We start from the raw sequence: 17,210 nt of genomic DNA on the forward strand, positions 1-17,210 counted from the left end.
TATGCACCATCCCACAGACAGGATAACACATACTGCGGCCTTTGATATACCAGTCGTGGTACACTGGCTGGAACGACAATTGGCCCAAAGGGCCCACTGACGTGGATCGATCGTAAACCTACCGTGCACTAGCGTAGGAGTGTGTGTGTGTGTGTATGGGGGGGGGGGGGGGGTGCCCCCCTTTTTGATACATTCCTACGCCCCTGTCGTGCATCAGGCGAGCGCTTTACCCCTTGTTATGGGGGAAGTTCGTATATTTGTTTCAATTATTGACTTAATTTATTCTTTTGCTCTTTGCCATTTAACAATTGCATCATAGCTCTTGTAATTTTTTTAAAAAAAAGAGAAGGAAGGGAAAAAAAATATAAGTGAAAGAAGAATATAAAGAAAAAGAGAAGGAAAGAATTAGGTTAAGCCTACATTAGGCCTGGTTCATTTTAAACGGGCGGGATGTATAAATCAATCAGTATATTGATCGATCGATCGATCGATCAATCAACCAGTCAATCAATCAATAAATCAATCAATCAATCGTTTGTTTTCATATAAAAAATACATTAAAAGAATTTGTTTTGTTTAACAACACCACTAGAGCACATCGCACTTTCTGTTCGAAGAAGAAGAAGAAGAAAATGTTTTATTTAATGACGCACTCAACACATTTCATTTACGGTTATATTGCGTCAGACATATGGTTATGGACCACACAGATATTGAGGGAGGAAACCCGCTGTCGCCACTTCATGGGCTACTCTTTTCGATTAGCAGCAAGGGATCTTTTATATGCACCATCCCATATACAGGATAGCACATACCACAGCCTTTAATGTACCAGTTCTCTGTTCGAAATGCCTCTCAGTCTGTCTCTTTCTCCCAAACGTCGAAATAATAATATAATTGTAATTACATACTAACTAAATACATCCCCAGTTAAATAGCCGTAGTTTAAAATGTGCTGAGGTGTCGCTAAAAAAAACCCCATTTTATTTCATTTCAGCAAAACAATAGTTCGAATCAGACAGAAAGGGGGGGGGGGGGTTGAACATTGGGGGAAATTTAGATTGGTGTATTTCATTTCATTTCAACTTATTTTCGTGCTTATATCCAAATAAGGTTCAAACACATTGTCATGGGCACACACCTCAGATATCTGTCTGTCCAGGACAGTGGGTTACTTGTTAGTGGTTAGTCTAGTGAGAAAGAAGAGGGTGTATAGTGGTTGTACACCTACCCACTGAGTCGTTAAAACTTGCTCTGCGTGGGAGCCGGTACCGGGCTACGAACCCAGTACCTACCAGCCTGTAGTTCGATGGCTGAATTTTTTTTTGCACAAAGTCAGCTCATAATTTCTTTTTTTCACCGATTTTAAAGTGATACTTTCTCATCAAATCATCCTCCCTGATTCATAACTGTATCAGCCATTTAGGTGTAATAATTATATGCATGAAAATAGACTGACACGTGGGTACACGCCCCCTAATTTTGCAGGCGGAAGTATAAGAAAATCACGTGATAAAGGCAAAATGGCTGGAAAAGATGAAACTTTGGAGACTCTTCTCAGTAAGTAGGGATTTACAGTACACCGATTTTCTAATTTCGCTTATAATGATGGCGTTATTAAGTGCATGCATTTGTTAATGCATCAGTTTACTAGAGTGTCATTGTTTGTTTGAGAGTATTTAGCGAAATGACAGACTGTCATGAACGTAATGTGCTGGTAAATTCGTGACATTTTTTCGCAGGTCTGGAGAAAACACCAGTAACAATTTGGTGTAACACAAATCAGTGCGATGTACATTTACATGCCATATGCATTGATTGTGTAGTGTTGAATTCTAACAGCAAACTATTCACTGATAATGGTGATAATATAACTTGTGCAGTAGTACCATTCGTCCATTGATGTCCCAAACTGCATTCACCTAACGACAAAAACACGAATACGATATTTACGGAAATACTATTCTACATTTTTCAACTACAATAACTGAAACAAAATAAATTGCAATCAAGTAACGTAAAAAAATCAACAATGTGGACGTAAAACAAATCCATTCTAATAAATAAAAGTGAAACACCCTCCGGTAAACAGGAAAGGATTCAGCATTTCTAACTGCGTTCAGGCGCATGCGTTTGCAAAAAGTATCGTACTGCGCATGTGCAGTTCGTCATTTTAAATTTTTACGGCAACTACATGAAAAAATATATGTTTCTTAATTATGTACAGTTGCCGAACAGTTAATTTATAAAAAAAAATTAAAGGAAAAACTCAATTTATCAAGCGTTCTGGCCCAGTCCGCGTTTTAGCAACACACATCGCTCACACTTGATGTCAATACTGATAGGCATTACGTTCATACCTGCGAATAGTTTGTAAAATATAATTTTTTTAATGAATTGATTCTAAATTAACACAATTTATATACTCAAAATTATTTACAACTGTTATGAATGGATTATGAATACTATTCACTACAATAAAGGCACAAAAATGTAGCATATCTTTTGCAGATCGAATATAATAATTGAAAACAAATTCTAACAACAGGGGTCTTAAAAATCGTAAAAATTTAATTCTTTGGCCTTGTTGATCTGGCACGTGTGAGGTCATGTGACACGCACTGAAAGTTAATTCATCTTTCTCCATTTTAAGTCAATTTCTACGAGTCATCTGGACCTGATATCGGTAATTTTAAGGAATAAATAAAAACGACTTAGTAAAATTAATGGTTTTAGGGGTTTGTAAAGTTTTGTATTTAGATACTGACTTTTCTCAAATTTATTGTTTATAAAAATATTCCTGAACTGTGAAGAAAAACCTCATAAATGAACGACATGCCGATGACAACAAATCGGATGTTGATTGTGCGAACCGTGCACGAGAAAACTAAGTGAACGGAATTTGAAGCATAATGCAGTTAGGGACGTTGACGATACTAATGATGGCTAGTCTAATGTGATGACTGTCACAGTCAGTAATGATAATAATCTGATTCAGAGCTGCGATCTGTAGGTTATTGAATCATATTCAGGCCCTAATCTAGCCGGCAAAATGAACATTTTCTTTGCCAAAAGTCTACTCGAGTCGCCATGTTATTAGCAGTAGTGAGAAGACGAAGTCGCCGTAATATTTTGGACCTAATCCATTTTGAAAAACAAAATCACACAACAGACGTCCAGACCCCAATTTGTTTAGTGTCATAGCTCATTTGGCACCTGTGCGGGACGTAGCCCAGTGGTAAAGTGTTCGTTTGATGCACGGTCGGTCTAGGATCGATCCCTGTCGGTGGACCCATTTGGCTATTTCTCGTTCAAGCCAGTGCTCCACAACTGGTGTAACAAAGGCTGTGGTATTTACTATCCTGTCTGTGGGATGGTGCATATAAAAGATCCCTTGCTGCTAATTGAAAAGAGTAGCCCATGAAGTGGCGACAGCAGGTTTCCTATCTCAATATCTGCGTGGTCCTTAACCATATGTCTGATGCCATATAACCGTAAATAAAATGTTTTGAGTTTGTCGTTAAATAAAACATTTCCTTCTTTCCATTTGGCACCTTATCGGTTCGTGTTTTTACTTTGGAGCCAGACTACATCGACACATGTTGCACAGTTTGCAGTGACCAGTCAAGCGTTGTTAATTCTGGGCAACATTTATTTTAGTAATGCCTGAAAACAATTACATGCATTGGTGTAGTGCAGAGCGTACATTAAGACAGTAATTTTCTTAATGTGCAGGCCCAGTTGCTTCCCTCTATTTAGTCAATTTCAAATGGTGGGCACATTTTTTATGTTGTCGTTGGAAGATTTATTTTGTTAATAATGATACAAGTACTTCAATCTGGATTTAGTGAGTATATTGGTAGGTTATACATTTTTGGTTTGTGTGTCCATTTGTTGCACTATTTTGGTTAAAACATGGTGCCACAAGTTTTGAATACCAGCTATATATAGGGTATGTAACAGTATTCAGACGTAAAAAGAACCACATTTTCTACGTCCCTTTGGACTCGCAAGGGTGCACAATTTTGAAATTATATTGGTTACTCAGTGGGCAACCACCACTATTAGTTTGTTGCCTAACATCATTTCTTGGTTTCCCCATATGGGTGCCAGAAGTTGCCAACAACTGAAAGGATTATTAATATATGAATTTGCATTCTAATGAGGCAACCAGTCCACCCCACTCCCCTGCCCTGATGCTTCTAAGGCATTTGATACATTTTTATATCATTTTATAATCTTCTGAATTCACATGTACATGCATCATTGTAAACAAAATGTAAACATTTTTGCTTTGTTTTGTTACAGTTAGTAGTTAAATTACATTTTTACTAGGGCCTCTGTGAGTCCAAAATATTGGGTCAAACTTGACCCAAGTACCAGAGTCCACAGGATGATAATGGGACTAAGGAATAAAGTAACATAGCATCATGCATCTTAATTACAACGCTAAACATGAAATTGTATTCAGTATTTACTATCAATATTATATACCTCAAGCCCTGAACAGGTTTTCGCATATCTGTAATTCACAAACAGGTAGTAATAACACAAACCCGATATAGGGATGGGACGATTATTCGATGTTACTGAAAACTGCGGTTCACGGTTCGGTGCACCGTTTCCCAATTTGCGAACCGCAGTTCATTCCGAAGACCAAACTGAAAATTAAAAACCGAACCGTCCCATCCATAACCTGAGATACATAATTTGATTTCAGGGCTGTGGCTTAGTATCTGCAACACTGATTATGCCACTTTAAATTAATAACTCAAATTTGTTTGCAAATTTAAACATATTAGCTATACTTAAAGAAAGAATTAACAATATATTTTCCAAAAACAATATTTATGTCAAGAAACCATTAATTAATTAACATTAACTTTGGCAAACTGTAAAAGAGAAGTAGTATGAGCTTGTATCATACTACCATAACAACATTTCAAAATTGTTCAACTGTAAAACCTGATTATAATGTAAACATCAAAACTGAACAATGTTTGGATTAATTGACACCAATCTGCGTCCTTGGGTAATACATATAGTTATTTTGCTATTCGTCATCGTCTTTTGGGGGTGGGGGGGAAACAAAGCGGGCAAGGTGGGTTACAGGGTAATGCTGGTTCAGTTTTATCTTCCTGAACATGTGCTGTTGTTGCTGACAATACTGTGCTGGCTCTTAACTTCACAATACCCGATGCAGTGAGTGAAATCGCCACTGGTGATTTCTGAAATGGACATTGTATGTTGTTCTTATTTAGAAATGTTATTGCATCTGATGTTTTGGAATCAAGTGCTGCTCGCTGTTTAGTTTTGGTGAGCCCTGCAGTAGAAAAGACACACTTGGATGGTACACAAAGGAATTGTTCTGCCAAGACGGCGATCATTGGAAATGCAGACAGATTTTTTTTCCACCAAGCTAGTCTAGAGTTGATGTGAGTGGTGTCTTGTATCTTGTTTGGTGCACTGAGGAAGTCCAGATATTCATGTTGTGCATCTCTGGCCACTTCAATTTCATCTGATATCTCAGTGAATAGAATAAATGTTTGAAGACATCCCAGCACGAAAAATACATCAGCTATTGGGTGTCAAACTATGGTAATATATATCTCAGTGATATCGCCCATTAGGAAGGACATAGCACTTTCACAAAAACTTTCATAATGCAGAATTCCTCCTGAATGGATTTCAGAAGAGTGACAATGTTCTCACCAGTGTGGCATTCAGCAACATGACACATTGCAATAATGCAGGACTCTAGTGATGAGTTTGTGAGATAACGTGATGTTGCAGTGATGTACCCTTGAGTGGCAACACTTGTTCACATGCCAGTGGTTAGGGCTACGGAAGGAATTGACTGTAGTTTTGTTTCCAGTTGTATTTTCAAACTCTTTAAGGGGGCGGAACATAGCTCAGTGGTACAGTTTTCGCTTGATGCACGGTCTGTCTGGGATCAATCCCTGTCGGTGGGCTATTTCTCGTTCCAGCCAGTACACCATGTCTGTGGGATGGTGCATATTCATGGAAAAATGTAGCAGGTTTCCTCTCTAAGACTATATGTCAAAATTACCAAATGTTTGACATCCAATGTGCTCTATTGATATTGTTAAACAAAACAAACTAACTGTAGTCCAGCAGTGTTTAAATGCAATATAATTTTGTTAGGATTACCAGAAATTATTTAAGGCCAAGCTAAAAGACGCATCTTTCTGGGCCAAATGGATTTGAAGGTGAAATGTCCGGCATATCTTTACAGCAGAACGACTGCGCTCGCTATATATGGAAATCATGCAAATCAGTGGATGCTGATTGGATTATGGTCGTCATTAGATCGGTGAGGTGGAGACATGACAATGACAATGACAAAGAGATTTACGTGCACATTCAGAGCAAGCTGTTGTAGCACACGCCTATCCAGGACAGGAGAGGGTTGTAGAGAGGGAACGCCTGCACTGGCAAGTGCAAGGGAACACCAGCAATCCAATGTTGGTGACATGCGGGGGTATTTGGTGCTATGGAATTTTGAAAGTCCCATAGGATTATGTCAAAGAGGAAGAGGTGCGCGTTTTACATGAAGGAAATTTAGCGCAATTTTGATGGTCATCCTAATTGAAATAGTGAAGAGAGCCAATAGGTTTTGCTTTTAGTATTCCGAAAGTGGCTCTTTATTATGACCGTCTTGGTGCTGTAGGGTGTCTCCCTAGGTTGCCCATAGGGCCCTTAGAAAGGGCCTGATCTCTTCTGATCGTGGCATGACAACCCAGGGGAGACTCGAGCAATTGTGTATGTTGGACGAGGTAGATGCGTTGATGGAGAGCTTGATGTTGGATGCTGTTGCCGATGCTGTTGCCGTGGAGGTGGGGTAGGTTCGTCCGTTTTGCCCAAGGTCCTGCCAGCGCCAAGGAAAGTTTTATTTTGGGTTTGGGGAAAGGGGCTGGTATTCTTTTGTCCAGTCCCTTCTGGGTGCAGTGCAGTGGTGTACTCGGAGCCGGTTTCTTTTGTCCGACTCCTTATTGGAGTACGTGCTGGGCCATTATTTTGGTTTTATGTCTGGATGGGTGCATTGTTATCATTAGTCAATGCACCCTATGGTATGTTGAGTGCATGCTGTGTTTGTGTTTGCCTATATTTTATGTTATGGTTGTTCCTACTGTATTGAGTCCTTATTCTATGTTTCCAATGGCTGATCAAAGCCACCCATCCCCCCCCCCCCCCTCTCCTTGAATTGCATAGTGAATGTAAGGAGGTGGGGGGGGGGGGTTACTAGTTATTCTAGCTATCTAATTTGAAGGGGATTTCCCTTATAGTATAAGTGTAGTTTAAAAAAGCCTAGTGCTTTGCATATGATAATTTTTGGTAGTAGGTACAATTCATCACAAGATTCACAGAAGTATCGATGGGTATGCCTCCCAGTCCCACCCAGGCCCCCCTAGGGGATTATGAGTATCTAGTTACTTAGATAGTTGGTTAGCTAATCTTACTTGTATCTTGTTTTCTTAATGGCAGTCTTCTGATCTGTTGTAGTGACTATTATTCACCTTGGTCTGCTGTGGAGGAAGTTGTATCTACTACCATACATACATATAAGTGCATAATAACATTTTAATATTTTATTTACATTGTATGTACAGTTCTGGTCGTTGGTTGGTTTAGTCGGTCAACTGATGGTTCTGGAAAAGAGATGGTATAAAATTAGTTGGTTTCTGACCCTGGTTGGTCCTCTGGTTGACCAAGAGTATTTTTATTTTTAGTGAGCATACATCTTTAATTAGATATGGTCCATTGAAATGTGGTTGACCATTTTGGTTAGTGAGGTTGACCACTTAGTGAGGTATTTTTATTTATTAATTTATAGCATACATCTTTAATTAGATATAACCCGACAATCTCCCATTGAAATGTGGTTGGTTCTATTTTGGTTAAGAGTTTTTAGTGACCCTGGTTGATCCTCTGGTTGACCACTTAGTAAGGTATTTTTATTAATTAATTTATAGCATACATCTTTAATTAGATATAACCCGACAATCTCCCATTGAAATGTGGTAGCTTATTTTACTATTATAGAATTAGTACTATAACTGGTTAATCTCTCCTTAGGGCCACCCTCCGATTTGAAGCGCTAATCGGGTCGAGTGCAACAGGGTGGCAACATCTCTTCTTCAGAGGGTGGTTGGTGGCAGTATGTTAATTTTATTTAGCTGAGTGGTTAAAGGGACACACCCTAGTTACGGCTAGTTGTTAACCATTACGGCGTTGTTTTTCGCTATTAAACCCATTTTTTCACAAATAAAATTGCACTTTACTTACCGTTTATTATTTAGAATATACATTTCCATTCACCTGAATCCTGGGTTTTGTAATACCACAAAATGCATTTTTCGTATTTCATAAATTGCACGCACGTCTGAGAAAAAACCGTTGAGCAGACAACGGTCTAATCTATTTTTAGAGGGGATATTTCCATTTCAATGTCACAGACGTTGGTATATCACGTAACCGTTATTATTTTGGTTCGGTTTGTTTTCTCGTGCACGGTTTGCGCAATCAACATCCGATTTGTTGTTGTTCATTTATGAGATTTTTCTTCACAGTTTGTGAACATTTTCAGTAACAATAAAGTTCAGACAAGTAACTATCTCAATACAAAACGTTACAAAAGTCTTACGATATCTGGAGAGGGGATACAACCAGGACAGAACAGTTGGAACATGTCCAGGAGAGGTGAAAGAAACGCACCCCAAGTCTGTGAAATTTGTCGTGACGTAGGCATTGTTGTGCTTCGAGCGACATCTACCGGTGACATCAGAATACTAACTTTCAAAATTATTTCAAGCAATTGGGACATGGGGATTCCCATGGTATTTATCGATATAAAACCTGCTTTTTCACTCCATTTGATAAAAACGTGATCTAAGTGTGTTACAGGTTTGTAGACTAACCAAATTATAATTTATTTTCGCTGGATGGAACTAGGGTGTGCGGCTTTAATATTTCCTTATTTATTTTCCCTATTTTTATTTATATATCTTGCTGTCTGGTGTTCAACCACTGGTTTGGAATGCTAAACTTGGTCAAGTGCGGCATGGTGGCAATTCCGTTCCCAGTGGCTAAAGGGGTGACAGTTGCTATAACTTAGGTTTGGTAGATTGTACGAAATGGTAGAGCGCGTGAAAGATTTCGTTTTTTGTTTTTCTTATCTGGTTGTAGTAGGTTATTAGGTATTAGGGTGGCAGGGTTGCTAATGTTAAGTATTTTTAGTAGTTGCATTGACAGTTAGGTGAGCTTTTGTTTACAATGGCCAGACTGTTGTTGAGTGCCATTGAGTTTCCTATTCTTAGTTTGATTATTGTTTATCGATTAGAGAGTTTTTATGTTTAGGTCTAACTGAGTTAACAATAGGTTTGATGTTATAATGCCAGAAGTTTTTTGTTTGGTCCCAGCTTTCCTGCCATAGATTAATGTAATGTTTTTTAGCTATTGAGATTAGTTCAGTAATGCCTAGTGGAATAGTTTGTTGATGTTTAATGTTGATGGTCAGTGCCTTTTTTGCCCCATAATCTGCAATTTCGTTACCCATAATACCTACATGAGCTGGGACCCATCGGTGGAGACAGCATATAGTCCCCATTTATACAGTGTTTGAGATTAAAAATTTTGGGCAGTATCCCAGTTGGATACTAATATTTCAAAATCTAGTATTTGGAGAACTTAGTATCCCACTTAAATGAAATTCATATATAACATTGTTACAAACTTGGATGACATTGTTACTTAACTTCACCAGTAAATGACGACTTTAATTGTTTCAGCGAAAAATAAAAACCCACGATTAAAAAACCCAACAACATTATATGGTATCCTGGTGGGATACCGGTACTGGGTTATTGAAGTCTGGTATCCGAAATTAACTTTTGGTATCCGCGGGATATTGGGATACCGTTAATCTCGAACACTGTTATATCATCGGTCCATCAGGTACCATTTCTTGAGTGGGGTAAGGGATTGGTAATGAATTTATGCTCAGTGCATCTGGCTATCAGGTTAATTTTTCATGGTTGCCCATCGAGCAACATTTGACAATGAATAGTTGCCTGCAACACATTTTTTGTTATCCTACCAATTTGTGCACCCCTGACATCTATTATTATGTTCATTTTAACATAACAACATGTTATCAACTACTTAATAATATCTCATTTTTAATAAAACATACAATTATTATGTTTATATTATATCGAAATATTATGATTAAAACCTAGTGTATAATTCAGAATTTTTTTTAATGAACGAACATGGTGAAACAGGAAGGGAGAAGTCACTTCTACTTTTTCAATTCTAGATTAGGTTGTAAAATGATGATGCTTTTTTGTTTTGTTATTGCATTGTTAGCAACCAGTGTTCGAAATAAGCATTTGTCCTGGCAAGTGAAAATGCTCTTGGACAAACATATTATTACTTGGTGTACATTTTTACGGGTTGAAACTATAGGGTCTTTGCCTTTAATAGAAATATTCTGGTAACGACTAACATTAAGAGGAATATTCACAGATAAGTGATTTTATTTTTGTACCAACTTCACTGATGCTCCCTGTAATTGCAGATCGGGCAACGAACCCTGCTATGCGAGACGAAGACTGGGACCACATCATGGCATTTTGCGATCAAGTCAACCGAGAGTTGGAAGGTCCACAGACTGCCGTCCGACTACTGGCCCACAAAATACAGTCGCCCCAGGAACGAGAGGCGCTCTTTGCTCTTAGTGTGAGTGTGAACACAGGCATTGATTAAAAAACACACTATAGCACAAACAGTAAAGGCAGTTAGCAACCAAAAGTTGTTTTTCAAAGTCAGTAAGGGTGTGACGTAGCCCAGTGTTACTGAACCCACCCTAGGATCAATTCTCGTCAGTGGGCCTGGTGGGCTATTTCTTGCTACAGCTAGTGAACCATGACTTGTGTATGTAGGGCTCACACAGGAACAAACTTTGTTTTAAACAAATTTTAGATGTGTAAAGTATTTTCTTGCAAATTATTCAAAAGTGGCTAGTTTAAAGAACATTTTATTAACCAAACACTGAATATTTTAGACATTTGATATTAAAATTGGCTAATTTGGCGATGGACAGGGTGAACCTTGGTATGTACTATCCTGTCTGTAGGATAGTGCACCTGTATAAGATCCCTTGCTTCTATTAGTTCTAATTATTTGAAAAGAGTAGTCCATTGAGTTGAAGCAGCGGGTCATAAGACTGCTGGGAAGCGACTATGACATCACTTCCACAATATGACGTTATTGCTTGGTCACATGATTACAGAGCTAAGACTGGTGGGAAGCGACTATGACATCACTTCCACAATATGACGTTATTGCTTGGTCACATGATTACAGAGCTAAGACTGCTGGGAAGCGACTATGACATCACTTCCACAATATGACTTTATTGCTTGGTCACATGATTACAGAGCTAAGACTGGTGGGAAGCGACTATGACATCACTTCCACAATATGACGTTATTGCTTGGTCACATGATTACAGAGCTAAGACTGCTGGGAAGCGACTATGACATCACTTCCACAATATGACGTTATTGCTTGGTCACATGATTACAGAGCTAAGACTGCTGGGAAGCGACTATGACATCACTTCCACAATATGACTTTATTGCTTGGTCACATGATTACAGAGCTAAGACTGCTGGGAAGCGACTATGACATCACTTCCACAATATGACGTTATTGCTTGGTCACATGATTACAGAGCTAAGACTGCTGGGAAGCGACTATGACATCACTTCCACAATATGACGTTATTGCTTGGTCACATGATTACAGAGCTAAGACTGGTGGGAAGCGGCTATGACATCACTTCCACAATATGACGTTATTGCTTGGTCACATGATTACAGAGCTAAGACTGCTGGGAAGCGACTATGACATCACTTCCACAATATGACGTTATTGCTTGGTCACATGATTACAGAGCTAAGACTGCTGGGAAGCGACTATGACATCACTTCCACAATATGACGTTATTGCTTGGTCACATGATTACAGAGCTAAGACTGGTGGGAAGCGACTATGACATCACTTCCACAATATGACGTTATTGCTTGGTCACATGATTACAGAGCTAAGACTGCTGGGAAGCGACTATGACATCACTTCCACAATATGACGTTATTGCTTGGTCACATGATTACAGAGCTAAGACTGCTGGGAAGCGACTGACGTTGCTTCCACAATATGACGTTATTGCTTGGTCACATGACTACACGTAATTAACATGGCAGAACACACTAATGCAGAATTAATTACTCAGTAACTCCAAGGACCTTCAACTGGTTTAGCCAGCTACTTTAAATGTACACTTTGCTTGGCTCAAAATGCATTCTGTAGAATGGCAAGCAGTCTTTGTTTTTCAAAGTTTAATTTTAAAGCAAAAGTTAATTTAAAGCAGTTCTGGAATTAGAACACAGGTATTCTATTGGAGGGGTTACACTTGAAAGGATTTTGTGATAGCCGATTTTCCAATCTATGTGTAGGGTATTTGTTTGAAAATTATTAATAAGTAGCAAATGTGTTAGACAAATATTTACCAAATTATGTAGCCACTTTGAATACAAATTTGCAGCTGGTTAATTTAGCAATGGGCAGGATGAGCCCTAATATACCTGGTAGCTGTATAATCCTTAAAGGGAGGGTCAACTCAAATATGAGCCTTATGTGTTAGAAAGATGCATACCCGGACCACCAACACATACTGACAGTTTAACAAATGAAAAATGCGTAATTTTAGAGTTAATAAAAAATTTTTTTGATTATTCCTGCTAACTGGAGGCAGCCATTTTCTTTTGTTTCCGGTGCATCAGGAATTCTAGCTTGATGCCAGCTCTGGCCAACTCCAGTATGCACAGTGTAAACAAAGGCAGTCGTTTACGACAAGGCGCTTCGCTTTTATCAACCTGACTTGTAAAACAACATAAATGACTTTATAATATAATAAACTATTTAACTAAATATACATGTACTTCAGTTTGCATTAATAGAATGAAATGGGGTTATAGTAGTTTTCTCTCTTAAAAAATCCAAAGGAAAAATGTGTATTATTAGGCCTATTGGTAGGGTACGTTGGAGTAAAAATTACCACTCACGATACCCAAGTGATAATTTTCTTTGCTCTGGGACTATGTAATTGGTCAGTTTTGTGAGTTTTAGATGGGAAAGTCTATTTAATCAAGGGCTTCACTGAATTATTTACAGTAATAAAGCAGGATGGCTGAAAATGTCCATTATCATTTTAGGGGTGCCCGTGTAGCAACCCCACAATACCCTGTGATCTTTATAAAACGTGCACATATTTTTGTATGTGTCAAGACACCTTGACTTTGTGACCGTCCAAAATATACACCTGCCAATCAGGAACCACAGGTACAGGCCACGGAGAGAAAAGACCAATCAACTAAGTAAACACTCCTATTATCATTTCAGTACGTGGGTTAATGTAGGGACAAAACAAAATACAGTTATTTCGACACTGACAATGATGGTTTATTTTGTATTGAAAAATAATATATACTTATTGCTGGCTTACTGGGATAGATATTATTACAGAACATTGCGATGCATCAGCAAAAATCAGGTATGTTTTGTTTCTTCAGTTCTAAGACTAATTCCTGAGGTGACATATTAAGTATTATGTAACCACCGGTTCGCCAGAGGGCATATTCACTGGGATGGTACAAAATGGTTGCGCCAGTTATATACACTAGCCGTCACATTTAACCGTTTTATTAATTAACTATACGATAATACATGTTGATATTAAGCAATGATGTGCATTATATGTCGTTGAATATGCATTCCAGGCCAAATGCCTTAATTGTCCCTTCCTTTAAGGCTGGAAAGTAAAAGTTGCTCATGAACCTGATTGTATAAATCAGAAAACATACTGTGCATTTTGAGTGATCATTGCCTCTCACTTCCTGTCAGTTTTGAGTCTGGCTTTACTCTGGTCGCATCATTAATATCTAAACTAGCATTGGTGGCGACATGGTTAGGCCATCGGTCTACAGGCTGGTAGCTACTGGGTTCAGATCCCAGTCAAGGCATGGGATTTTTAATCTAGACACCGACTCCAAACCCTGAGTGAGTGCTCTGCAAGGCTCAATCAGTAGGTGTAAACCACTTGCACCGACCATGCAGTGATCCATAACTGGTTCAACAAAGGTTTGTGCTATCCTGCCTGTGGGAAGTGCAAATACAAAATCCCTTGCTGCCTGTTGTAAAAGAGTAGCCTATGTTGCGACAGCAGGTTTCCTCTAAAAAAAAAACAGTGTCAGAATGACCATATGTTTGACGTCCAATAGCCGATGATAAGATAAAAAATCAGTGTGCTCTAGTGGCGTTAAATAAAACAAACTTTACTTTACATTAATATCTAGTAAATTGGTAACTTGGGGGGTATGGTCCAGTGGTAAAATGCTCACCTGATGCAAGGTCGGTTTGGGATCGATTCCCGTCAGTGGGCCCATTGGGCTATTTCTCGTTCTAGCCAGTACACCACGACTAGTATATCAACGGCCGTGGTATGTGCTATCCTGTCTGTGGGATGGTACATATACATGTAAAAGATCCATTGCTACCAAGGGAAAAATATTGCGGGTTTCCTTTCTAAGACAGTATGTCAAAATTACCGAATGTTTGACATTCAATAGCCGATTATAAATAAATCAGTGTGCTCTAGTGGTGTCGTTAAACAAAACAAACTGTCAATTTTTAGTCTTTCTTTACACTGGTTGCACCATTAATGTCTAGGTAATAGACCTCTCTCACATTCCACTGCGCATGTGCCCGTTGCAGGGTGACTCGAAGATGCAAACTGCGAACTCACCTGAGATTTCGCAAAAATAGACCTGTGGACAAGTTAGTGGGCATAGACAATGGGAGGCCATGCAATAGGAATGTGAATATCTCCATGATTAATTATTCTATCAGTAGGGAACCCGAAAATTTTGTCGACATCCAACAAGACTTATGGAGACATTTATGAATTATTGCTTATCACGAAATAAAAAATATTTGGTTGTTAATGCCCGACAAACCATCGGTTCGGATTCGTACGCAATAAATATAGGATATGGGCTGAAATAATATTAATGTGTGCGTGCATGTATGTATGCAGATATTTATTGTATTTAACGTGATTTAAATATTTATAAAGCATTATACAGATAAATACATTCAGGATTCTTGTCGGGATTTCTTTTCACCAAGTTATTTTAAAATATTTTTTGGAATTTATTTGGAATACAATTAAATGATACATATGAAATTTGAGCTATGGTATATAAAACATTAGAATCAGCCTCATAGGAACAATATTTGGGGTTGGGGGAGGGATGGGGGGCACAATCTGTAGTGGATGGACAGTCTAGTTGGTGGGCAGGGGTAATTAAAAGCCATATTTTAAACCTGGTTTTTAAAAGTAGGGCTATATATAGTACCCCCTCCAACTTCTCGGTTGCTACCGACCTGAGAATAGTCAGAAATGTAACTGTATTGCATATACAGCTATTTAAATTCGAAGCAAGATTATTTAACTAAGAAAGATGTAAGTTTTATTTATAACAGATTAGACTAGCCGACAGCTTAATAATATAGCTACAAACACAGGATGGTCTCTTCATTATAAACTCATGAGGGTTTATTATGCGCAGTCATAAGGTACTTCATTTGAATGTTTGAAGCAAACATATTGAGTACCATGACATGTCACGGGATGACGGACAATCAACAAACGTAAACAGGCCAGGTCTGAATTTAAGCCGAAATAATTAAAACGGTGAATGAAACAGAAGAAATAGGGCCTAATATATAAATAAATAGTTTTAAAACTTCGTAAATACTAGATATTTCATATGAAGTTGTCGTATATGACTAATATAACTGACGGTGAAATGAAAATAAAGAAAGAATCAAGCAAACAAAGAAAATAAATTGAATAATAAATAAATAAACTCAGGGCTCGAACTTAAGAATTTGTCTCCCACGGCAATTTTTAAAATAATTGCAATGGGTGAAATAGTCCTCCGACGGCATTTTAAAAAAAAGAATGACATTTGCAGCAAATAAACCTGACTGAAAGGCTATCTTGTTATATGTAGACATCTTTTAGATGTGCAAATGTTAAATATTGGCAGATAATGTACACCAGGTATATACATTTCACCACTGTTGAGGAGATTTACCGACGGCACAAAAGTGCCCTCGGTGATGCCCTCTACCTATGGTAATTTATATCTTAACGACGGCAATTGCCGTCGGTGCCGCCATTAGGTTCGAGCCTTTGATGTAAGTAATAATTAAATTTTTTTAACCTTCGTAAGTACCAGATATTTCAAATGAAGTTGTAAGTGACTAATATGAGTGATAGTGAAAAGTAAATAAAAGAAAGAAAGAAATATAATAAAATAAATAAATAAAATAAGTTAAATAAAATAATAAATACATACACACACACACACACAAAAACCCATATATGAGCCGTCACATGGGGAAAACCTACAACTTGGCAAAAAAAAAGTTTGTCTTATTTTTTGGTAAATAACAGGTAATAACCTTACAAAACTAAATCTCAGGTATTTGGGCTCTATCTTAATTATATCTTGTAAAAATACAGCATTAATGATGTCACGTTTTCAAAATATCTCATTTAAAAAGAAAAAGGTTGTACTTCATTTCATGGTTACATTACATAGAAAAAACCCCACCAACACCTGAATGAATTGAAAAAGGCAATTTAATAAGTTAGTTAATTAAATTACCATCACATTGTTAAGGCAATTTCTCTAACTTTTTACAATTCTCTCTGAACCATGAAAGATGGGGGGTTAAACCCCGCCTGCAACTTCTAAATTAACAATGTACTCAATATTGCCATATACAGACAACTATGACATTTAATTGTAAACAACATAACAAATTTGTCCTGAAAAGGTAAACAAATTGACATATCCACATGTAACCGTATTGTGCAATAACCCATTCTCTTCACCCACTTTCATGGGTTAATCAATTATTATTATGATTTATTATTATTTTATTTATATATTTTTTTTTTGAAAAACAAATGGAATTAAACATACTGAATTTTTCTGGGGGTAGGGTTGGGTGGGAAAATAAATTTTAACTGGACTGATCCAAATAAATCT

The 17,210-nt window shown here is 37.8% G+C and overlaps 1 protein-coding gene across 1 annotated transcript in view; it reads left to right on the top strand.

Annotated features, from left to right (window-relative positions):
* The first annotated feature begins 1,485 nt into the window (after positions 1-1,485).
* Positions 1,486-17,210, top strand: part of LOC121379186 (ADP-ribosylation factor-binding protein GGA3-like) — a 66,529-nt gene continuing 50,804 nt past the window's right edge. Inside the window, exons 1-2 of the mRNA XM_041507684.1 lie at positions 1,486-1,560; positions 10,601-10,761. Coding sequence (XP_041363618.1) covers positions 1,524-1,560; positions 10,601-10,761 — 198 coding nt within the window. The 5' untranslated portion in view covers positions 1,486-1,523. The remainder of the gene's footprint in view (positions 1,561-10,600; positions 10,762-17,210) is intronic.

Source organism: Gigantopelta aegis, chromosome 8 (assembly GCF_016097555.1).
Source record: "Gigantopelta aegis isolate Gae_Host chromosome 8, Gae_host_genome, whole genome shotgun sequence".
NCBI lineage: Eukaryota > Metazoa > Mollusca > Gastropoda > Neomphalida > Peltospiridae > Gigantopelta > Gigantopelta aegis.